General features: G+C 40.9%; 1 protein-coding gene across 3 annotated transcripts in view; it reads left to right on the plus strand.

Moving 5' to 3' along the window:
- GALNT9 (polypeptide N-acetylgalactosaminyltransferase 9) overlaps positions 1 to 24,337 on the plus strand; it is a 167,481-nt gene that overhangs the window by 14,055 nt on the left and 129,089 nt on the right. For 2 of the 3 annotated variants that reach the window (XM_009932508.2, XM_075434799.1), the window contains exon 2: positions 18,757 to 18,937. The exons of the other annotated variant lie outside the window; for it this stretch is intronic. In XM_009932508.2, the coding sequence (XP_009930810.2) occupies positions 18,757 to 18,937 (181 nt within the window). The remainder of the gene's footprint in view (positions 1 to 18,756; positions 18,938 to 24,337) is intronic. 3 annotated transcript variants of the gene reach the window in all.

Genomic DNA, 24,337 nt, shown 5'->3' on the forward strand with positions numbered 1-24,337 from the left:
GTCACACAGTTTGACAATTTATGTTAACATAAATTGTTGATAACTATTCTGGACCAGAATTTCAAGAGGTGAAAGCTGTCTCTTACATAGCCTACTTACGGCACTGTAGTAGCAAGATCAGAATCGGGCTCAAAGGACAGGACAGCTGGTGCAGGATCAACACCAATTAGACATGACTCTGCGATGCTCTGTGTGATGGTAGGCTGAGCTATGCTTCATACACTGTACTATCAGAAAACAAAACTGGATATTTCTGGATAGAAATTCATTTCAGAAAAAGAAGTCAGCATGTGATCTTTTGGTTCTGTCCCTGAACTGAGAGAAGATGCCTCTAATCTGTCTGATGGGATATATTGCATGCCTATGGCTTCTCTGTGCTAGGTAAGAGTTGTCTCAGCATGTGGTTTTAAGACTAGAGTTTGATTATTTTCAAAAGTATTTTGACAGATACTGAACTGACAAATTCCTTGTTAATAAAAAAACAAAAAGGTTTTGTCTGATACTTTGCTGATGAGGCTGTGTGGAGTTGGGATCATACTTTGCTTTGTATTCCTTTCAAAAGTAGGGAGGGAAAAGCACCCCTACTGTAAACAATGAGAAGGGTGAATTTCTTAACAAATGCCAGGGGAAACAGGCAGATTGCCTGGAGAGGTGTGTCCTGCTGTCATGGTGCCTTCACCTCTAAGTCTGTGTCTCTCCCTTCCAAAGGGAAGAAGTACTAATTTAGTGAGTCGGGTATTTCCATATGAATTTTCTTTAACATGCTATCTTTAAAGAAAAAGTGGTTTTAAATGGGGTCACAGACATCCCTCATAATTTCATTAGGAATCCCCTAGTCTGTGACCAAATTCATGCTGTTTTATCACTTAACCTGGTTCTCATCATTGCCACTAACACCTGACAAGAAGTGTGCGCGAGCTCTCAGCAACAGGAACAGGAGGCTAAAGGAGAAGCTTCAGTTCTAGCTTTTGAGAAAATACTTCGAGCTGCTGAAATACAAGACTCGGGCTTAGGAGACCTGGGCTTCATTTCCACATGTGCCTTTCCTTTTTTTTTTTTTTTCTCTCTATAACAATATAGAAGGATCTGGAGAACAAGTCTTACGAGGAGCGGCTGAGGGAACTGGGACTGTTTAGTCTGGAGAAGAGGAGGCTGAGGGGAGACCTTATTGCTCTCTACAACTACCTGAAAGGAGGTTGTAGTGAGGCAGGTGTTGGTCTCTTCTCCCAGGTAACTAGTGATAGGATGAGAGGCAATGGCCTCAAGTTGTGTCAGGGGAGGTTTAGATTAGGTATTAGGAAAAATTTCTTTACCGAAAGAGTGGTCAGGCATTGGAACAGGCTGCCCAAGGAGGTGGTGGAGTCACCATCACTGGAGGTTTTTAAAAAACGTGTACATGTGGCACTTCAGGATATGGTTTAGTAGGCATGGTGTTGTTGGGTGGATGGTTGGAGTAGATGATCTTAGAGGTCTTTTCCAACCTATGATTCTATGATTCTTTGATCTTCAGCTCTGGTGTCAGCTCATCTCTCTGCTTTTTTCTTTTCCCTCCCCTTATCTGTGTCCTCTGTTAATGTGAGGAGGTCTGAGTCCAGACTAGTCTTACATTGTGATATTGTTAACCAACCGCCAGACATCCAACAGACCTACACATACAGTAATTACCTCAATTAATCCTAAAAATGTGTTTAGTTCCTTGAGCAGCAAAAGCAAGAAAACTGACTTTATTGTGGGTTGGTATCCCAGAGGTGAATTCTTGGGTGGTCTCTAATAGCTCCAATAGGTCTCTCACATTTGATCTTTCACTGAACTTCTTCTCTCAGTAGGAACGTTCCAATGCCACTTTATTCCCAGATGTTGGCTTCTGTGACACTTGCAGAAATATAATTTTTTGAGACCTCTGACTGTCTGCCAAGCTTTGGCTGAAACTAGACACAGTCCTCAAAACCTAATGAGCAGAGGTGAAGGGAGGGTATGAGAGAGGGAAGGAGACTGATAGACAAATACAGACAGCATGATCATGCAAACTGTTTTTTCTTAGCAAACCAGGCTAAAAATCATATTGGTGAGAAATGGGATTTTTACTCATTTTAAACACAAACATGAAAATTGAGTTGTTAGATTTTAAAAGAACCAGACTCGGGTCTTCACATTGAATTCTTCTGCTTGCTCTGTTAATTGGCAATATGTTAATGCAAGCATTTTTTTTCTCTGCTTTCCTGCTTACTTCAGTTAATAACCACAGCAGCATGAAATTTCCCTGACACTACACTAGTAATGCAGGAGGTCCTCCTTTATTATCAGCTTCCTAAAATGGCAGACTTGGGTCCCACTCGCTTGTCTCGTTGCCTTTCAGTAGTGACTGAATAATTAAATTATGCGAGGAGCAGAGAAATAATCCTGTGCTGCTCTTTGCTAGGCAGTGTGGAGCATGCCCTGCTGCTCATCCATCAGACACCCTGCGTGACCCAGGGGGCTCAGCATTGGCTTTCACTGGGACCATTTGGTGCTGGAAAGCTCTTTCTGCTTATGGGAAGTGTAGGTCTGACCTGAAGTTTAAGCACAACCAGATGGCACGTCTGCTTTGTGTCCTTGAGGAGTGATGAGTCCAAGCTGTTAGCTCAGACCTCAGTTTTCTAAAATTCAAATTCTGATTTGTACCTGTCTCTTCACTGAAGGATCATCTTCCGTATAAAAGCACCTTCTATCACTGTCTTCGTTTCTCTCTTTACTGTGTAATTTAACATCTCATAATATGGTCATAAGTACAAACCTGAGATGCATCGGGGACAGGAGCATTCATTCTTTTATGGAATTTCTGCATAAAGCAAAGGAAAGTTCTGAGAAAAAATGAGTCTCTGAAAACCTGAATTTCTTTTTCATTGCCTTGGTGGAAACCAGATAAGCACTATTGCATTCCGTGGTATTAGGAAGGTAAATTGGAGAAGTCTAATCCACAATTTCAAAAACTTGGCCGTTGTCTTTACATATGATCTTAATTCTATACGCATGTGATAGCTTTAAACATGCGCAGATCCAAGTAACGTGGTGGATCCAAGTAACATGTTGTTACCAAATGCACCCTCGCTTTGTCAAACAAAGCCCGCTTTGTCTTGCAGTGGGTCTGTCAGGGCCTAAACTGGCCGTAGGTCACAGTCAATTCTTAAAAATACCAACACGCAATGAAGCCAATCTTGTTAATAATGAATCAGGTGTTATAGCAGAGCTGGTTTTTAAAATGCCTGTAACAGTGGACTGTAGCTTTCCCACTCCTGGAAGTCTGAGTCAATTTATCTTTATATCAACAATAAACCAGAAAGGGCAGAAATCAAAGTAAGCAATGTTTTTATTACCGCTTTTAAATAAAACATTGTGCCAATATTTTTCCCTAACATTACATCTTTATTTTCTCATATTTATTGACAATTGCTATTTATCCTCGTTTCTCCTTTCTTTTGCAAAACTGTCTCATACTTTGATTTACTCCCTCCAGAGGATATAGTACCTAATTCTTTTTATATTTCCCTGATAAATCCCTGATTAATTGTGTGTTACAAGCTATCCGTGCAATATTGTGCCTTTGATTTCTATGTAGGCTTTCTTTTATGAATTTCAAGAAAGAACACTTTTCTCTCTAGAGCCAAAACCAAAGCCAGGCTCAACATTTCCTTAAACAATAGCAAGGCACTTCAAAACCAGGTATGATTCGCAGCACTGTGGACTTTTCCTCTGTGAGCAGGAGAGAATCAGACCTTTTGTTGTGGTGCATCCTGTAATAGATCTGCTATAAAAGTGGCTGCCAATTTATCTCACCAGTTAGGACTGTCTACATAGTATCTTTCTTCAACCACTGTAGCTTCAAAACTACCATAAATTGTTGATTTCTAAACATTTTGGTGCAGATGCTGGATTCTGGGCTATATTTTTGCACTTTTAAGTGTTGTGTGTTTGGTTTTGAACTGACTGGTCCTGCTGGTAGAAAATTAAATCATATGCGTATTAAGGGGTTGATGGAAGATGCCACTGCAGCCTGGTGTTGATAAGCAAGGCACAGCTGTAGTGTATGTTGATGTGAGATATGAAAGGAAAGTGAAGGGAAAAATAAAGGAAGGAAAGCAGAGATGCAAGTTCTATCTCAAACCGAATTTCCAAGCCAAACTCCCTGAGAGGTGTCAAAGATGTGCCTGAAAAAGAAGCACACGAACACAGTTCACAAAAAATATACATATCTACAGATGTAAAATAGGCAGTCTGTCGGGAAAATGAGTATGTTTTGAAGCCAGCCATCAATACTGCTGTGTAATGATGCAAAAGAAAAGTATGTCACCTGTAAAGAGCCTAGAAGGCAATATCACACTGAAAGGAAAATGGAGGAACTGAGGTGCTCTCTGGCTCCTGTCGAAACTGATATCCAAAATAACTGATTTTCAAGTGTGGGCTCTTGAAGAGATCTGATGGAGGTATTCAAAATCTCATGTCCTCAATGGCAGCTGGTTTCTTCTACCATCTATTCCCAAGCAGAAATGCCTGATGATAAGATTGAGAGGCAGCAGATAGAGAATCAGCACTACTCTGGCAAAACTGAGGACCTTTTTAGATCATTTAATGCTCTCATGGCCAACAAGACACTGGACACACTGACTCTGGGAGCATGGAAGCGAGAGCAGTGGACATAGCCAACAGGTCTGTAGGTGTTACGCTTTCTCTTTGTTGCGGTTGCATTGCCAGATGTGGACTTGGTGACTGATTTCACAGCTGTGGAAAATCGAGATCCTCCTTTCAGGCATGATGTGATTTTGAGTTCCAGCAGTTACTACAGCTGGGTTTAATTCTGTCATCCTCTGCTGTGTAATATGGATAGAACAACCGGGAGCTTTTCAGCCGTACAAATGGCAAGTGTTGTATGCGACTTTGTTATTGGGAAAGCTGCCTGTGTGATTATGTTAGTTTAATTTAATAGCAGACTGTTTAGGTAAATGAGCAGGGAGGCATATGAATGTCTGCAAATAATGTGGAGCATGATTGTGAAATGATGCTGCAGGAGATGGGCTTGTCTGGCCCTTGTCGAAAGCTCACCAAATACCCTTGAGCAGGGAGAGAAGAGTCTTGCTTAGTCTTGGACTCTGAGACAGAGCAGAGTCCCAAGGGTGCCTGACTGAAACCTGGGCCAAAAGGAGATTATTTGGCAGGCTTGGCAATGTCAGATGTGATACAGCCTTTGGTTAGTTTAGACTTTAATATTAGCACGATAGAGTCTAGAGTAGTACAAGCCTGCGTAGGACCTGAAGTTAGATAGATATGCTTTTTTTAGATTCCTTGTATTTAAAGATAATTTCTTCCTTATGGAACCTTACCCTGTGGGATATAATGCTGTAGCTGAGCTGGTCTGAGAACAGGCCAGTCAAGGATTTCTCGTCCAGAGTTGCATCAGAAATCAAAGGGATATTTTTAACAGTCAGAGATGTGCAGTCAGCTCTGTGGGTGCAGGAAAATGTCATTATATCCAACAGTATCTTTTCAGCTGTGGGCTCTGTCCTGTCAGACCTTGGGTCAGAACTCCCTTCCTGCAACAGTCCACTGCTTCCCTACCTCTGATTCACGCAGCAAACGCCTTGTTTTTCAAAAGACCTTTTCCTCATTTATGAAATGAAAGTCCTTTAACTTGGCTTGGAGCAGCTTGTTCCTGAATATAATTAAACAGCCCCAAAGTTTTAGCTCCTGGGTCGCCACGCCAACGTTGGCGTGGCGACCCTCCTGCACCTTGGAGCTTTTTAAGGAGAACTCCCTTTCCCTTTCTCTAGACTGACTCTGTTACCATTTTAATGACCACTTTCCCCAGGAGTTCTCACCTCTGTTTCCCTGGAAAAATTAAAGAAAATCTAATATATTGATACAGATGATCCATTTCATGTGAGTCAGTGACACTTTGACTGTGACAGTACCAAAGAATTCATTGCTGCAGGAGGCCATTGAATACAATATTAGTGGCTGGGATTTTAAAGGGCATTGGGTAGTTTTAAGCCCTATTTCTACCTGTCTGAGTTAAGATAATGAGGGTGATCTAATATTATGCTTTAGGGCTTTAGTTAGCTGCCTCTGGGGTTCAGAGGGGAGCTTTGCTTCCAGGGATTGCGCAGACTTTAATTGGCCGAGTGCTTTATGATTTGTGTTTCGTTTCCTCTGAAGCCTCAGGTATTGACTACTGCCAGAGGCCAGATACCAAACTGATGCCACTTAGATTTTGTCTCCTTTTAATATCAGTGGGCTGCCGGGCAGTTACACCAATGTTTCAGCTCCCTCTCTCCCAACTCCAGATTTATGCCATCACCAGGGGAGGAGTTTTCTGGCTTTCCTCCAAAGCCCTGAAGAGAAAAATCCATTTTATATGTTTCACCAGCACAAGACACAAGTCAGCTGGGATTTTATAATTTCTAGAAGAATCTTGGCATCTGTTATTTATTTAAAGAAAACAAACTGATCTTTCTGTGTGGGTGATCTTTTTGATCATTAATATCAATATTTTAAAAAAATGACAATCACACATATATAATTTAGAATGGTGCATATGGGGTAGGGTCTTTCTTTTTGTTACTCAAAATTAAATTTTAAACACATATCACAGAGATCTCCATTGTTGAAGGATCTCTGCTCTTTAGGAAATTGATTTTGCTTGTATCAAGGCTCTGATAAAACTCTGGCGTCTCTCTTATTATCTATAGGCTTGGGATCAGTGTTCTACCTCACAAATGGGGTTTTATCTTCATCTCCAGTGGTCTGTGTAGCTCCTATTTCTTAGTTCTTCCAGTCATCAATCTGTTTATCTCCTCCTGAATTATCTCTGTTGTAATTAGAATACATTTTCTCATCTCAAGGGGAAACCAGCTCCAAATGAGTATTCTATAAAAGCAATTACTTTTGATATTAGATATCTGTACATAAAAACACAGTATTTCTTCCAATTAAAAAGCACTAATGAATTTTCTGTCTAGAGACGGAGTAGCCTATGCAATGCTACTGTTTCTGCTAAGCCAATGAACCAAAAATTAGGCCTATAAGAGGGCTGATGAAGCCAGCAGTGGCATGTGTGAAACACCTTTGAACATCAGGTCAGGGAGAGAAAATGGCTCTGCAAGGACATATGTTCCTTTTTTTCCCCAACAGGCCTATTGTATGCGTTGATGAGCTTGGTCATTCTCCACATTGTGCTGAGACAATTAACACACTTTCCTACTACATTTATGTCCTACACCTGGCCCTCCACTGTGCATTTTTCTTGGCATTTCCTCAGGTACTCCTCTCCTATACCTCAGAAGTCGTAAGTCATACACTAGGAATCTTGCATTTGGCATGGAACATCTTTACCAGAGATCTCCATGTGGACGCCTTCCCTCTATAGACACAGGAGGAGCTGTGCTGAGCCTTCTCAGTGGGAAACCTGTGTTACATATATCGGAACTGCCATCTTTCATCATCTCAAAATAACCTGAATGAGTAGGAAGCATTTATTACAAGTTTTTCTACAAAACGAATCATTTGAGAAACATCTTGATCGTGTTATTTTGGAGAAGACTATAAATCCTGTCCCTAGGTTACTTTCCCATAGGAGCCCTCTCCTTTTCATCACCAAGTAGCTGTCTGTGTATGGGTGGTACATTGGGAATAGAGTCTGTTCAGTGGGGTAGAAAAGGAGTTGTGCCAGTGGGCTGTGAAACAACGTTTTCTTGCTGTTGAGACAAGGATGAAATCCACAGGCCACTATTGCAGTGCAACCTCTCTGTCCCTTACTGATCCATGTTGTCTTGTTGTCTTCTTCCCTGATTATCTTTCTGCATCTGCTTCTTGTCTTCAGCATTGATAGTGAGCTCTTTGGGGTAGAAACTATCTTTCTGGGCTCGTGTACAATCTGCTACTTTGATGTACTGAATCTAGACTACATGGTATGAAAACACTAACTAAAAAGGCCGTTCTGGCCAAATCCTGTCCTGATAGGGCTTACTATAAAGGGTTTAAGAATTAATACATCAATATGGTGGAGGCAGAATGTGTAGGATGGAATAAGGGTCAGCTTCCAGCCCAGATGCTGATAACAGCCCTGGGCATTTTTATGGCATTTTCCATCTAATGCACACTGAGCACTTGACAGATACTCATGGGCTATGCCTCAGAGCGCTCTCCGCACCAAGAAATGTCCCCATTTAAAAAAAAAAAAGAAGAAACACAGGTCAAAGCACATAAGGGGTTGGATATTAGTCCTCTTGCCAGATAATTTGTCCTAATCTACATCATTTCCAAGGCTCCTGATTCTGCAGTCTCTCTGCCTGACTAGCTTCTGTGGGCAGAAAAGGAACAGACCTCCTACAGGCAGAGCTGCCAACTCACTTCAGCTCTTCACTGCCGTTCAGCAGTCTCCTTGCAGATAAGTGTCTTACAGGATTGTCAGTCATCTGTGGATGAAGGTTGAGAACCATTATCTCAGGCTCCCACTTGAACAGAGAGAAGGGTCTGGAGATGAGGCCAAGGTGAAAAAAACACTGCACCGCCTGGTTTCTAGAGCCAAAAGTTGCACGTTAAGTGCTTGAGCTTTACAAGTTATTGTTCTTTTTGCCTTTTCAAACCATCAGCCACAGGATACTGTTTGTCTCCTCCCTAGTATATCTTCAGAGATACTTGGAGCTGATACTGGATACTACAGGACATAAATCTTTCAAGCAAGGATGCAGCAAACTTGATTACAACTATAAAAAATAGGACTATATTTTAGATTTCAGATAAATGGAAGTGCCGTAGTCATTTAAATTGGATGGGGTTTTGTTTGTTGCTGTCCTCTTTGCAGAGAGTTGGAGCCTGTGTCCCTGTGGAGTGTGATTTGGTGAATGTTTCTGTATGTAAAACTAAATCTCATTCACATACAGCATTCCTTCTATCTCAGAAAGTAAGCACCTTTGATATGGACAAAATTCAGATCAGTTCCCTGGGCAGCAAATCTTGTATATTATGTAGGCTTACTGCAGGGTGGTGGCAGGAGAAACTGATTTGGGATATGTGAAGTTGGGATATGCAGAAATTAAGGGCCAGGCTCTGTTTAACATTTAGATTGAATCATGAACCAGACACTACTGACTCCTTGTGCTGCATTCTACTGTTTGCAAAGTTGACTGAAATGATGTCAAATAGTGAAATAGTTACAAATAAGATTTTTTTCTGGATATTGTTGATCCTGGTGCTTGCAACTTCTAAATGCTTTTACTTTTCCACATTTAATTTTGGTGCATTGAGCTGCTAATGCATTCAGCAAATTTATGCCCGTGAGACAAAACAATATTTCTGTATTCTCCAAGGCAATAAGCACAGAGCTCCACTGTTTAGCTATGGTCATTTCTTTATTAACCATAGTTTGTGCAGTATTTACGGGAGTCACTGTAAGAGGCAGATACCTGGTTTTGGCAAATTTTTGCATGGGAAATGCAAAAATGAAGCATACAGCATGGGAGAGGGAGGAAAAAGAAAGCACAGGCTGTGAAACGTGCTTAGCTTTTTGGCACAGTCAAGGCTGTATCATAGAATGGAGAAGATGTGATGCCACACGATCCTACCCTACACCATTAGCTCCTGCTGACATCACAGGTAATCACTGGTCAGAAGATGCTTCATCTTTTGCCAGGGTAGGCCTGTGTTAGAAGCTGAGGGAGACTGCTTTTTAATTCCCAAATTAATCACAACAGGACATGAATTCAAGCAGTCACTGGTTTTGATTTCTGGCTCTACCACTGTATCTTGTGCAATCCTGGGGGGTTCCTCAGCCTTTCAGCAGATTGTTTCTGCCCAGAGCTGGGTAGGATGACTCCTTCCAACTTCCAGGAGCATTGGGAATCCAGCTGCACTGGTGTTTGGGAGACACTGCCATATCTCAGTGACTGTTGTGAAAGAGCTCCAAGTACCCTAACTTTCTCTACAGTGGGGGCTGCTTTGTATTCAGTAGCCCAGCGAAAGGACTCGTCTACCAACACAAGTTTGTGCAAAAACATTATCCTGGAGCATCTCAATGGCTAAATTATCCAAGGCAGAAGGGTTTTGTTTATTTCTGAAGAAGAGTTGTTTTTCTGATACTGAATCTCAAGTCCAAAATCTGCTTCTTTTGAAAAGTAGTAAATAACTTGTCTGCTTTTTATCTAGAAATTTTAAAATATTTTGTAAAAGTAGTTACTGCTACCATTTTGTAGCTTCTGTATGTCCCTACTTTGTCAAACCGTCTACCTGGTGGGACTCATCAGCTCATTTTGGAGCTGAGACAAAGCTCATGGCTCCTTTTCCCTCAGCTGTAGCGACTGTTCCCCATAGGGACTTGCTTAGCCTCCCCAGGATGTCTCCTCTAGCATCCAGGCTGGGCAACCTACTGACCTGAGCAGCCGATCAGAGCGTCCCTGGGCTGTGCTACATGTGTATGAGAGGCAGGGCACTGTTTATGTGATTGAGCCTTTCTCTGATGTAAACAGGTTATTTTGGAAAAGTTGTTCCTCTTGGATTTTTAGGATCACTAAAATGGAACTATAAACAGCAAGACAACTGGTGAGCTGAGACCTTTTGCTTAGTGTTGAACAGCTCGCTCATATTGCTCTTTCTTCCTCCTCTTCCTCCAACCAACTGCTTTTCTTGTGCACTGCTTCGCTGTAACATGTACTTTTTCCTCCATGCCTACAGATACGCCAGTCAGTGAAGCTGTAACCTTCATCTGAATTTTCTTGTTGCAACAGAATGAGATTACAAAATTAGCACAATACGATAATTCAAGATGGAAGCATTAGGGCTGATTCAGTAGATGCAACTAATGTAATGCCTGCTTCCAGAAAGGTGCTTTTGTGTAGAACTAGCTTAAAAAAGTTTTGTAAGCTGAGCCTTGTTTTAGCTATGTTACTGAGCCTATTCTGGAGTCTATGAAACTTATTCTCTTCTTTCAAAAGGTGTAACTGGAAATGCTAAAAGTCAGCTTTGTGAATCTATGTAGAGTTGCTGTTGCTCCAAATAATTTTTTTTTTCTTGATTAAAATAGGACCTAGAGATTTTTATTGCTTTACAAGGTGTGCAGGATGTTTTCATCCTTGAGAAATCAGAATTGGAACAGGAAGGAAACAACTGCTTTCCTGAAAAGTTTTATATTTCCTGTTTAAAAGAGAGAGAAGTGTTTCAGGAGTTGCAGGTAAAACTGCTGGGTGACTGTGCCAGTTTTTTTAGAAATAAATGTTTTATTCCCTTCTTTTAAGGTGCTAGGAACCGTAATACTTCTGTGTGGTTATTCAAGAATGCAGATGGTCCAAGTGTAGATAAAGCTCCAAAGTTTGGCTTTGGAGCTCTTCCCAACCTCAGACTGAGACAGGGCAGCAAGGGCATTTCAGAGATTTTTCAGCAGTTCTGTCAGTGCTTACCAAATCTGGTGGCGTTGGTGATGCACCTGGCCTTGTTGTGTTTGTGCCCAGCATCCCTGGTACCACCTGCACAGGCCTTTGATGAAAGAGGGATGAGATGTGGAGCAGAGCCACAGCTGCTGGAGTTGAGGTGGCCGTGCCAGAAGTGACAGGAAGGCCAGGAAAAGGCTAAGAACAGACGTGTACTATTGTGAGTGTGGGTGTATAATTATTTTAAATTGCTTATTTTTATTTTGAATTGGCAAAAGGTTAATTATGTCTGACAACCTTGGCTGAACCTGATTTACAGCTGCCTGTAATTATATTGCAAATAAAAAAAAAGAGACAGTAAAATAATCACAGATGTAGTTTGATCTTGCTTTTGTCATAGTTTTTCACATAAATCTCTTCAGTAATTCTCCCATCGTGACAGAGTTTATGGTGAAAAATAGAAGGTCTCTTTTCTTCCTAGAAAATTGGGCATCCTGCGGAGTAATTAATCTGGTTAAGAAACTAAGACTGGATCATTCTGCTCAACATTCTCCCAGCAATTTCTGTCTTAGAAATCTCTGCAGTGAGAGCAGTAAATTTGAAATGAATGACAGACACTAATTGTTTGTGACCTCATTGTCATCTGCGGAGTTGAACTTGGTGTGACTGATCCCAGCGTATGGGCTGTAGATCTTTTTAGTCTAAAAGTTTAAAGAAAAGACAGCTTTAAAAATAGAAGCTCGCTGGGCATTGCCACTGCTGTTCCCTCTCTCCCCCCTGTGCCCATCACCGTGTCAGAGCTGGCAGCACGATTTCAATCCTTTGCTCTGACACAAGCCACAAGGTTACACTATCAGTAATGCTGCTGTACCCTGCCCGTAATAGCTTCACAAGCCGTGGAAAAATGGGTGAAATGGGTGCTAGTTAGAGCTGTAGGTAGGTAACAGAGATAAGAGCAGGAGCTGGAAGTCTGCAGCAAATTTTAAAAGAAGAAGAAAAGAGAAAAGGGCTCTCATTTAATCTTCCTTGGTTAAAACCTGAATATATGCTGGAAGTTGAACTAGAAGCACTTCTCCATCTGTCTTTTTTAGGTTTTATACTGGTCGCCATCACTGTAGGACCAGAACACCCAGCATATAAAATCAATAGCAATTACCTCTCCGCTGAGCAGCAGTATTTCCAGAAACGTATCCCTTCCCCTGTTGTTCCAGTAGGTGAGACCCAGAGGAATGAGTTCTCCTATGGACTGTCCCTGGGTTTTCGCTGAGCAGAAAATGCCCAAGACACAAGGCACAAATAACTTGTCCTCTGCTGACTCCTTGTCTTTGGCAGCCCACCTCCGTGTCCTGGGGGAACACTGCTGTAGCGTATTCTGCTCCTCCATGCCCTTTTAGGAGTTGTTCCCATGTTCCACGTGCTGGAAAGCCTCTGAGGAGACTGTGGGGCACCCATTGGACGAGGGCCCAACCTGAGGACACTGGCTCCCATCTCCTGCCTCCCAGTCCCATCTTTTAAGACTAACCTTTTTTTGAGATGCTGCTGCTAACTGGCACCCCTTTCCTGTGTTTTCACAAAAGGCTGACCTGTGCAGGTAGCTGTGGATTCAGGAGTTAGTGAGTAATGATCTTGACTTAGGTAGTCGGGGGCAAAAGCACTCTGTTGAGGACACATTTGCTGAAGCAACAGGTAATTCTTTGAGATGAAAAATGCTATGCAAATGTTGTCTTGTGTGAGACATAGTTATATTGTGTCTAGCTAACCAGCTGAACATTGAAGAACATTGCCTAGAATTGCTGAAATTAATACACACTCTGACATATATAAAATATACTGTATTCATTGCTCCTAAGAACTTCTAGAGACACTTTTGTGCTTTTCTTGCATGCTGAAGCAGTATGATATAATTTATTTAATTGCTGCTGTATACTGGTCAATGTTACTGCATTGCTACAAGAACTGTCATTCAGACCAGACTACAATTTGGGTAATGAATGGGGAAAAAACCTCACAGCAATATGTTCTGAGAGAAAGTCAGACACATGATGACTCTTTCTTAGAACAAGATCAGATCGTCAGCGTGAATAGCCAGATTATCAGATTTAGGAAAATGGTATATAAAATAATTGTCAGTATGCATAATTTGAAAGGCTAACTAATGCTCTAATAAGAAAAATAGCAAACAAAGTGCTTGATGCTTCCTGTGGTTGAAAGTTTCATTCCCCTGTTATTTGTGCCATAAAGATGCAAGCATTTTGTTCTGTAAACTGCAAGAGCATATAGTATAAAGAATAAAGTTTTCAACTACTGGAATTAAATTGTTTCTTAAAGTCAAATAAGCACACCACATCTTGGAGTGCCTTTCATCAAAGCAGGTCAGTTAACTTTAATGAAGTCATCTTCAATTTGCTTTGATGTAACATCAGAACCCAGCCCAGATGATTCCCAGCAAATAAATGTCTACATTGCAGTCATGCAAGCACATAGGCTTTATGAAGTGTCCAGTTTTCTGGATTCTTTAACTTCTAAAGTGCTTAATATGACTCCCTTTTAATAAGGCCTGCTTGTGCTTTTTTTTGGGGTGGAACTGCTGATTTTTGTCTGAAACTGAGCCGCCCTTTAAGATGCCGTATATTGAGCAAATCAAGCAGAGGCATGCAGCACCACTGCTTGCTACTCTTGTCTTTTAGGTCTAAGACTGTATCATGCAGGAAAGTTAGGCTGCTGTGGTTTTCCTTTCAGGTGGGGAAAGATTTAGAGTCTCAGACATGTAATTTCTGTAATTACTTGAGCAAGGACTAGTTGTCAGGCCAGAGATGACAACTTATTAGGCTCTTCTGTTCGAATTTTTCCAAAGGAAGCAATATTAAATACTAAAGCTAGTCAAAGTGCCAAATAGCCTCTCATCCTAAATTGGAACAAAAGGGACAAATGTTACATTTTCCTTCAAAATGAAGCTCCCTAAAGTACTTTCAGAAATATTTAATGTGTATTGAACTTGGTAAGCTAAAAGAATTTCTACTGTTTGAGATCACTCACTCATGTTTGCAACACAACTCTTGAAGAGTTTTAGTCGTATTTCAACAGAAACTATGACTGTCTCATTCCCCACTTCTCTTACAGAAAATTGTGTTATTAGAAAATCTAAATAGTTCTTCTCAAATACCCCAAATATCATGATACCACATTTTTTCTTACAGCTTCCTCGTTTGCATGACCCACTTGGAGACATGATTATATCAGTTCCTAATTGTGAGCCTCCCTTGTGCTAGCTTCTCCCTGTCCCTGCAGAATGCAGAAGTGTAATACCAGCTGCACGTTGATCGCTGATGCTAATCCAGTTGCTTTATTATGATTGCTGCAAGCAAGAATGGCAGGTTCTTAGACCTTTTTTGAACCAGTTTTCGTGGAAGAAAGATTCATAGGGTACATTTCTACAAAGAAATATGAGCAACAAAGAAGAGTGGTTTGTGATGGATGAAGTAAATTTGTTCAGTTTTTAGGGACAAGAAGATTATTTTTCAAGAGATCGTGTTGGTCTAATGCTAGTCATTCAGAGTAGGAACTCTTGGTGTGTCTGCACATTAATAGCAAACTGTAGGCATCACAATATTTGTAATAATTACGACAGAACCAGTCAGGACTGCGCTAGAGAAAGGCAACCAGTGTCATAAGTCCTATCCGGACTCAGCATGCTCAGCTGTGTGTCTTAGTAAGCAGCAATTCAACACAGTGCTATTATTTGGATTTGTCTATGAGTGAATTGCTACCAGCGTCAGTCAGCAGGAAATTTTGACTCATTGGCCAGAAGTTTGGGCCGCAGAGACACAGCTCTGTTCTTCCATTTACCTGGAAAGGCAGCTGGGCAGAGATTCATGTGGCCAGCCTAAGATCACAAGAAAGCCTCTTACCCCCTCTACTTCTGCATGGAGGAGGAGCATGGCTGAGACAAGCCTGCAAAAACTTTCTAAAAGCTTCTGTGCATACGTGGACACAGTTTCTTGAATTCAAAAATAATGAGACATTAATGCAAACTATATAGATATTTGAAATAACTGTAATAATATTTGGAAACCTTTACCTTTTTTGCAGTTGTTGCATTAGTTTCAAATTCTTTAGGATTTAGTGGCTTGTGCTGGTAACTCCTTGTGGGTTGTTTGTTTTTTTGTTTTCCATCAGCAAGTTGAGGAGTATGAACAGGCGCTCTGCCATCCCACTGGGGCTCAGCTCAGTCCAGCTGAACTGATCTCTTGCACTCTTCTTGTACGTTTTGAGACAGGACATGAGTGCTTTCCTATTTGTCTTCTTGGTCAGTTCCATACCTTACTAGAAGAAAATCTGTTTGGGAGAGGAAGACAAGATAGCTAGCCTGGGAGGAAGAGTAGTCATTAAACAGTGGGAGGGCTCTGTTTTGCATTATCAAATGTTGGGGGATAAGTCAGCAAAGGTGGTCCAAGATCCTAGTTTGACACTGTGACTGAGTGAAGAAGAGAGCTTTCTACTTATACCACATTCCCTTGCCTTGAGCATACCTTTCATTTTTCCTGGCATTTTGTTTCACTTACAGCTTTGAAGAAGTTCATTATTGATTAAGCATCAGTAGCAATCCCAGTAGCTCGGTGCTTTGGTGTTTTCTCTCTGTGTCCCACTTATAAAACACCCTAGAAAAAGATGCTGTTTTGAAGCTTCATCTTTCTAGTTTCCCCTCATGGGTACATGGCCTGTGGGGTTTCTGCCTGTGCCTCTGTTCGGTCTCCCTTGCTAGTGAGACCTGGAGCTCACCTCCCACACACCCCTGTAATAAGACTATGGCTACATGAGCCTTTTGTTTTCCCTTCATTTCAACAACTCACTAGACTTGAATGCTTGGAGCAGTCCAAATTTTTCAAAAGCCTGGCCATGCCAAGAATGTTTTTCTCTCAGACGTCTCTTTTTTTCTTCTCTGGCCTCCCTTCTCCTGCTAAGACTCATGATTTGTTCTGAGGCAGTTGAGCATTTCAGTGCATGATGATGAGGAACATGAAGAAGACCTCAGAGCGACAAACACAAGCAAGGTCTGTCCTGACTTGAGATCACTGATTGTAGTATGACATATGTGTTTTTGTAGGCAATGTCTGAAATCCAGCACCAAAATTCCCGAGTACTGCAGGCACTCAGTCCTTTTATGTTCAGACAGACTATTTGTAGTGTTGCATTTTATCTTAGCACATCATTTTCTCATAAGCGCCTACAGTAGAAAATGCTAACTTTACTGTTTCAGACCACTAACAAACCACTGTCTCTCTGTTCTGTCCTGTAATTAAGCAGAGATGGTGATGGAGCTATAACAAGTGAGGACAGTGTTAGCAACCAGGTGCGAGAGAAATTCCTTCATGAGGGGCTGAACTGTCCCAGACCTTACTGTGACCTGGAGAAGCCACTCCCAGCTTTGTGCTGCCTTGCAAGTCTGTTACTAGCAAATGTTGACAGTTTGTTTCTGTCTTTCTCTTTAATTGTTTAGTTGAAATAATGACATTTTCCTCTTCGAAAATTCTTAATTTGAAACATGTTGAGCAGGTCAAATTCAATTTATTTTGCTCTGCGTTGTACATGATTTGGAGGATATTTGCACATTTCTGTCTGGTATCCTCAAGACTATTATAAATAACTTTTTCGCTTATAATGACTTGTTGATAGTGAGCCCTTTGGAAAGGAAAGCTTTGAAATTAAACACAGAATATTTGAGGAGCTTTTTTATGAGAATGCAGCACCTAGTTAAATGCTTGTTGCCATGGAAGAGGTTCTTGGTGATGTGATTATATGGGCATGTTTTATGTCAGTTTGGTTTACATGTATTTTGGAGTTGACCAGTAATATACCAGTGAATTAAACCTATAAATGCATTGTTGACTGGCTAATATCTCAGCACTAACCAAGTGGGGCTCATCGTTTTAGCTCAAGTGTGTGTTGTAGTTTAACCCAGCAGCCAGCAACTAAGCACTAGACAGCCGCTCACTCACCCCTCCCCTTCCCCCTCCATCAGGATGGGTAGGAAAAATGGACAGAACTGGAAACCTGTGGGTTGAGATAAAGACAGTTTAATAAGGCAACAAAGGAAATAACTACTACTGCTACTACTACTAAGAATAATTATAATAATGAATATGCAAAATAAAATATAAAGAATACGATTTTTCTTATCACCTGGTGGCCAATTCACAGCCAGTCCCTGAGCAGTGATTATGGAACCCAAAAATTGCAAATTCCATGAAATTCCCCCCAAAAGTTCGAACTCCCAGGCAAGAAAGGATTCAAACTCCTGGAAACGAGAAGAGCAGACTCCTGCCCCACAAGCCAACCTCCATTCATAAACTGAGAATGACATCCATGGTATGGAATTTTTCCATTGGCCAGCTTGGGATAGCTGCCTGGCTGTGCTTCCTCCCAGATCCTGCACACCTACTCATTAGCTGAATATGAGAAACTGGAAAAAAGTCCTTGATTTCATAGCAACAACTGAAAACATCAGTGTTAACATTCTTCTCATACTGAATCCAAAACACAGCAGCTACTGAGAGGAAAATTAACTCTATCCCAGCTGAAACCAGGACAATGTGTCCAAACTTTCTGAACCTATAAGCTGTGTAGAGCTGAGTATCTTGCATATTAAACATATCTGAACCATCAGAGATCTGAAGGACAGAGGAAATCTTGAGTAATTCCCAGATGAGTGATGATGTCAGCTCCCTAATAGTAATAGCACATCTTTGTAGGAACAGGCTGGGCAAGGTGTGCAGTTGAGTACAAATGACCCACCTATTGACTCACATGATGAAATTAGATTTACTCTGTATTTCCCACCCAGCAGCTGCTGGTGACCAGTTGCATAGCTGTATTCCCAGCATGGCAACCAAATCTGAGCTGTTCCAGAGCTGCAGGTGGTCTTAGAGCCACTAAGCAGATGCCTCAGCTTCAACATTTATTCCAGAACTGACGTTAATGCAGAGTTAAACTAGCAGATCTACATCTGGGGCTGGCCTCCAGTTCTTATGAGGAAAATTTATCTTAAGGATGATTAAGCATTCTCAATGTTTGGAAACAAGATTCCTACTTCAATGGATTTATACAAGAAAAAGGGGAAATCATGAAAGCTGCCAATTGATTTTTATAGTTTGCTCATTAATAATTATCCACTGATACTACAAGATGTGTTGATATGGACTCTGGTTTGAAAAGCTGAGGATAATTTGCACCCCCCATGAGGGTTTCAGAGCTGAGTTTCATGGGAGTTTAGATCTTGCTAACTTAAAAACATTCTGTGGTCACAGAAGAGGTTAGATCCATTCCCTTTATATTAATATTTTGATATTTTTTTGTCTTTTTAATTTAGGTCTGGCAAAGCCCATGGGATTAGTGGAAGGTCCAGGAGGCTTGGGCCAGGGGGGAATGGCTGCTACCCTGAGAGATGATAGCCATGAATCAGAGACTAAATATGAAGAATATGGTTACAATGCCCAACTCAGTGACAGGATATCACTGGACAGGTCCATCCCTGACTACAGACCAAAAAAGTAAGTTGAACTCCACATTATTATTAAACGTAAGTGATTAATTGTTGTTCTGTTGACCCGTGGTGGCATTCTGCTCTTCACATCCCTTGCTGGTTGGAGTACGACAGCAGTTAGTCGTACACATGCCCCTGAGTTCAGTGAAAATGAAAAAGACTGACTGTCATCTCAAGCATGAAGTGCCATGTTAAATGCATAGCTAATTCTGTGAGTAACACATTAATATGCACATTCAAGGCCTGAGATCAAAAACTACATCAGGATATTGGGGCTTATTGGGTTTGGTTCACTTAGAAAAAGCCAGATACTTCCAGCTGAGCCTGCCATCAGAGGTGGGAGCCTTAGTCTGTGTTTCTTGTAGTCATGTGCAATGGAAGGTGGGGCAGTGACAACAAACACTTTGTAGACACTGTTCACTTAAAAAAACCCCATCAAATCAACTGCCTTTTCATTAATTGCATTTTATGTTCTTAGAATTGTTTAGCTGGGGTTTACAATGTGCTGAAACATGGGCTAAGTGTAATCCATCGGGGTCTTGTAATTGCAATAAGATTTTTTTTGTGTTTGGAATGTGTGTTTATTTTTATTCCAGTGTTATAGTCTTCACATGCCTGTGCTATGTTTGACATTGCAATTATACGTTTAATATTTGTACTGATTTATTGTATTTTGTATTAAATGTCTTTGAAATCTTTCATATTTATGGAGTTATGTATCTTCCAGATGAGACTTCTGCACTGTCGTCCCACGAATGACAATCAGTAATGTCTTAATGCAGAGGAGATCAGCAGCAAGGCCTAGTTACTCTCAGGAGACAGAATTGAAAAGAATACTTAATTAATTTCTAATAATAATCTTCTGTTTTAAAAGACCCACTGGGGCTCCTAGGCAGAACAGAAAGTTAAATAAAAAAGTATCTTATTAAGTGACGAGAGAAGTTTAGCCAAGCAAAACAGCTGTGCTCTGTGAGTAGATTGCAATTGAATTAGGATTTTAGGCAGTTTGAGCTGCCAAAACCAAAATCCAGCAAAACAGAAGTTCAGCTTAACTACAAATTTCATTAGCTCTGTTACATATTAATCTAATCTCAGAAGTATTGACTCAGCATTTGTTTTCTCACACGCTTGCTATACGAAAGAAAGACTACATAAATGAAGTGGCAAAGAGAAAACAGTCTACTGCTTTGTAACACTTTAGATGCAAGTATACTGACTTGTCCAATGGTCTCATCTCTCCATCTCTCTTGATGTATCATAAAAATCCATCATGGAGTTATTCTGGGGAAAAAGTAGTCTGTAGTTATGCAAATATTTGAGTTTGCTCTACTAGGAAATACAAAAGCAAAGGTTGCAGAGCTTGAATCTAGCTCAGCGGATGTCAGAAGCATGAAAGCACTCGCAGTGCAGTGAAGTTTCACTTCAGATTATATTTTCCCATAGTTTTACTTGGAAGCTTTGAGGAGTCATTCAGATAAGCTTTTTGACATGGTCGTTTTGGGAATCTCATAAGGCCATGCTGCATGATTAATTGTCCGAGTTATCGAGAACTGCCTGTCTTCTGGTGTTTTGACATTTTTGAGGTGGTACTAGTTAGGTCTAGAAGCTGGGATTGAAATACTTGTCACTAGATACTTACAAGTCACAGGAAAACCCTTTGGATTGAATTTGCTATAAAAGAGGAGTGAAAGTTTGGGAAGGTAGAAGCTCTTATTATATGGAGAGTTTTATCCACTTGCATTAAAGGAGCTTTGGCTGCTGTTCGGTTGCCATTTTCTCTTAGAAGTTTCTGCTGTCCTCATGAGCAGCATTTTTTGCCTCTGACCCCTTCAAATCCACAGCTACTCATATACAGTCTCCCTTGGGAGCTCTCACTGATGCAGAGAGGCAGTTTTCACTCCCTACCCTATCAACCTCTTCTTACGCACCATGTAGTACCACATCTGCTTACCTAACACGTGATAGTTGTGCATCATAGCAGTAAGGCAAAGCTGAACTTCACTTTCTGTTTGGTTTAGACACCCTGCTCTAATTATATATTGGAGAGAACTAAACCTCCAGATCTTTGGAATAGGCTTTGAGAATAGCACTCTTGTTTTGTCCAGCTCTGTGTGCTGACTTGCCCAATGGTCTTATCTCTCTGTCTCTTGATAATAGCTCTCATCACTGAACCCTCTTCAGTCTGCTTGTGATTTATACTCATGTCATTCCCAGAACCTTTCATTTTTAAAAAGGTTTCAATTTTTGAATTGAGAAGCAAGGTAGAATTAAAGTCCAAGGCCATGTACAAAGTCCATGGCCAGTCTATGAATAAAAACACTCATCTGGATTCACGTTCCCAAAGCATTAAACTATGCTTTCTGCCCAGTCTGACTTCCATTTAAAATGTTCAGATCTACATGTTTTCACACAGCAGTAAGTGTTAAGTATATGAATCAGGAAAGTTTATACTCAAGTCTGCATTGCATAGGCACAATTTATGAAAGTAAACATGATTTCGCTATGCAAACATGGGACTTGTAATATTCAAGGCTTAGTCTTCTTTTAAAAGAAAGTTGATCAGAACCATTATACTTTAGTTAATTTTATCTTTGAACTTCCCGCTTATTGTCCAGTATCATATTCCAGTAGAATAAGCCTTTTGTTCCATCTACTAGCATAACTACAGTGAACACTCAGCAGCTTAATTATTTTTCAGGAGATACTTTCATCCCCACACACCAAATTAAAAATATATGTCACACTGAAGAAGCGTACAGTCAGAGAGCATGACTATGAAGACTCCTGAATTGGAGTCACCTCCATGTTCTGCCACTGCAGTAAAGTCTGCAAGCCTGGGTGGGTAGTCCTACTTGCGAGATGCTTTTCCCATGTACTCACTTTGTGTTCTGCTTTCCTACCTGCAGCTGCCAGTGCAGATATTCTTTTGAACTCAGCAGCCTTTTCTTTAAGATAGGAATTGCTAAGTCAATACAGAAGACAACAGCAGATTTTGTGCATGTTGTGTTTGTGTGCCAAATCAAAGCAATGACAGTAAATAGCTTGCTTGCGATTACAATTCACACAATAATTACGAAATTATAGTTTGATCTTAACATGGTGTAATAAATATATCTCAGCTTTTTCTTCTCTGATATTGCACCTCCCACAGCTTGAACGCTTGCCCTGTCTGTGTAGAAAGCAGGCAACCCTGGGGAAACAGTTCAAAAACATACTGTGAATTGGTATTTCAAGCTATGTTTAGTTTCAAGAGACACGTAATGTAGAGAAGTTGCAATTTTGTTCTATAAAACAATGCAGAGCCTCCCCAACAGTTTGTGAGTTTATTCAGCGTGACTTTGAACACTATTTTCATTTCTTGTTGGATTTCACCTAAATCAAATGGGCTGATTTTAAAATTGGGCTGAAGATCTTTCCATAATTGTATTATATAAGCCTTAATGATGACTTTTTGCCTTGAAGCAGCTGAGTACAGTGCAGCTGAGTGCTCTGGAAAGATGCAAGGACCAAGTCGTGGGAAAGAAATGTGTTAGAGTTCAACATCGAGCAGAATATTCAGGATTTCTTACGGCTGATTGATGGGTATTTACACATGTTCAGCTAATAATCCTAGTATTGGACTGACATGAGATTTTGCTTCACATACTCAGTGAAAAGGGGTCAATATCTTCTTTTCTGCTAAAATACATGAAAGTAACTCTAAAATAGTGGTCTGGTTAGTACTGACTGTTACTAACTAATTTCTACAGTGATTTTTTAATACGTATGAAATCTTAATACCAATAGATTTTTGCATGACTACTTTTGTAACAAGGGAATTCATAATGCTTGTGATGGAATTATTTTCATCCCCTGTCATACAGGCACATATCAAGCTTGAAAAACATTTCTTGAGTGAAGGGCAAACCACAAGAAGAAGGGACATGGAAGGTAGCACAGGTCTTTACGTGTCCCTGTTGCAATCCCGGCTTTGCTCCCCAGTGCGCTGAAGTTTCTCAAGGGCTATACCACTGTGGAAAATATGTTGCAGAGAGCTCAGGTAGTTTAATGTCCTGATCTCTCTTCCCAGCAGTAAAGTATTGGCAGGACTTTCTAGCCCTCACTAATGTACCATTTTCCCTCTGTGCAATGGAAAAAAGAGAAGCTTCTCTTGTGAGGAGCAGGTTATTTTTCCATTGGAAGCACACGGCTAAGCTAGAACTTACTTGGTGGTTCTCTGGGAGAAGTGTTATCTAAAGGTAGAATGTTATTGCGTAAATTTTCGTCTGTGTTCTTACATTTTCAAAATGAGGGTTGTGATCACATGGACCTGAGTATTTAGTGGAGATAAATCCAGTGTTGGCCAATGACCCTTAGGTGTATGTGCAGGAAAGCACAAGCATCTGTATTTGTATCAGTTCCCTCTACCAATACGTGTAGATGTCAAATAACCTTGAACCCTACCCGTGAGAATGCTGTGAAATGTGCTGGGCTGTGTGCATGCCTTTCTTACTGTAAAGGCAGAGGGCCAATGTTTGACTGAATAGGCAAAAATAGATCTGGAGCAGCACATCTGAGATTTTGATGGAGACCCTGCACTTTCAAACAGAAGGGCCCAGAGTCAGCCACCTAAACCCCTGTGTAGTCATTTATCTTCAGGTGGCTTAATTTCTTACGGGTACTGAGAGTAGAGAAAGAGAACAGGTTTAGCTGGGACATGCTGCATTGCTACAACAGGCTTCAGGAATGGCAGCAGCCATCCATCTGCCCTTTCGGGGGAAAAACAGCATTCACTGCTGCCAGCTGTAGCACAAAGTGTAAGTCTGTGCTCCAGTAACAAAGGATCGTACTCAATCCTGCCCAATTGTGCAAGAAGACAGAGGTGCTACAGCCCCATACAACAGTAGATTTTGACTTTATCAAAGGTGAAGAATGCACAAGAAGTCAAAACCTTAGGGAATTTCATTCAAAGGTGGGAGAAAGGCCCCTAAATTTACAAAGCTGTGTTGTTTTACAGTGTGGCATCCTGGAAAACTGGGAAGTGTCAACTAACCAGATGCTTTCAAACATAAGCATCGTCTCTCAGGATAACATCAATTCCCCTGTTCTTGCTGGTGCACAGTCTGGATCGCAAGGGGTTGAATTAAACAGGTTGAACACCTGTAAATCTGGCATTTTCTAACTTTCTATAACTTGACTTTGCAACTTAAATAACTTGTGGGGTTTCTTTATATGCAGGACACATCCACAGATACGCACACATGCACTTGTCAAAACCACTTGCTGTGATGCATTATGCATACTTTTGAGAAAAGTTAATATGATCCCAGAGCTTCCATAAGGGCTAAATTGGCTTTTACAAGAAATCGTTGCTGCTTGGTGAGGACCTTTAATTTAACTGATCTTTTTTGTGCAACTTGATGCTGAG

The sequence above is a fragment of the Opisthocomus hoazin genome, chromosome 13 (genome assembly GCF_030867145.1).
Source record: "Opisthocomus hoazin isolate bOpiHoa1 chromosome 13, bOpiHoa1.hap1, whole genome shotgun sequence".
NCBI classification, from domain to species: Eukaryota; Metazoa; Chordata; class Aves; order Opisthocomiformes; family Opisthocomidae; genus Opisthocomus; species Opisthocomus hoazin.